The 372-nt window shown below is 40.6% G+C and overlaps 1 protein-coding gene across 2 annotated transcripts in view; it reads left to right on the forward strand.

Moving 5' to 3' along the window:
• LOC119585845 overlaps positions 1 to 372 on the forward strand; it is a 6,932-nt gene that overhangs the window by 4,469 nt on the left and 2,091 nt on the right. For both annotated transcript variants that reach the window (XM_037934578.1, XM_037934577.1), the window contains exon 3: positions 258 to 299. In XM_037934578.1, coding sequence (XP_037790506.1) covers positions 258 to 299 — 42 coding nt within the window. The remainder of the gene's footprint in view (positions 1 to 257; positions 300 to 372) is intronic.

Below are 372 nucleotides of genomic sequence, written 5' to 3' on the forward strand. Positions count from 1 at the left end.
TACACCTTTTTTCTCTCTCCCACTTCTTATTCTCGATACGAAAAAAACATGGTCTTTTTTTACCTTCCATTTTTTTTTTCTTTCACAAAAAACGAACAGTAAAAACAGAACAGACGTTGACGGTTCGTATTACATTTGCCACACTGTCTATTAGCAATAATGCGTCTCTCTTATATCCACGTTGCAATTGCTTCAAAGTAGATACTATACTGATTGATATCTCCCACCATGATGACCTCACGATGACGATGTTGCAGCCTGCATAGCGTCGGAGTTGCAGCTTCGGCAGAGGGGAAAAGGTGAGAGAATATGGACGAGTCTGTGATGGGTTTGTGTTAGCTGTTATTTCGTTTTGGACGGTCTGTATCGCTT

This window comes from Penaeus monodon, chromosome 20, assembly GCF_015228065.2.
Source record: "Penaeus monodon isolate SGIC_2016 chromosome 20, NSTDA_Pmon_1, whole genome shotgun sequence".
NCBI classification, from domain to species: domain Eukaryota; kingdom Metazoa; phylum Arthropoda; class Malacostraca; order Decapoda; family Penaeidae; genus Penaeus; species Penaeus monodon.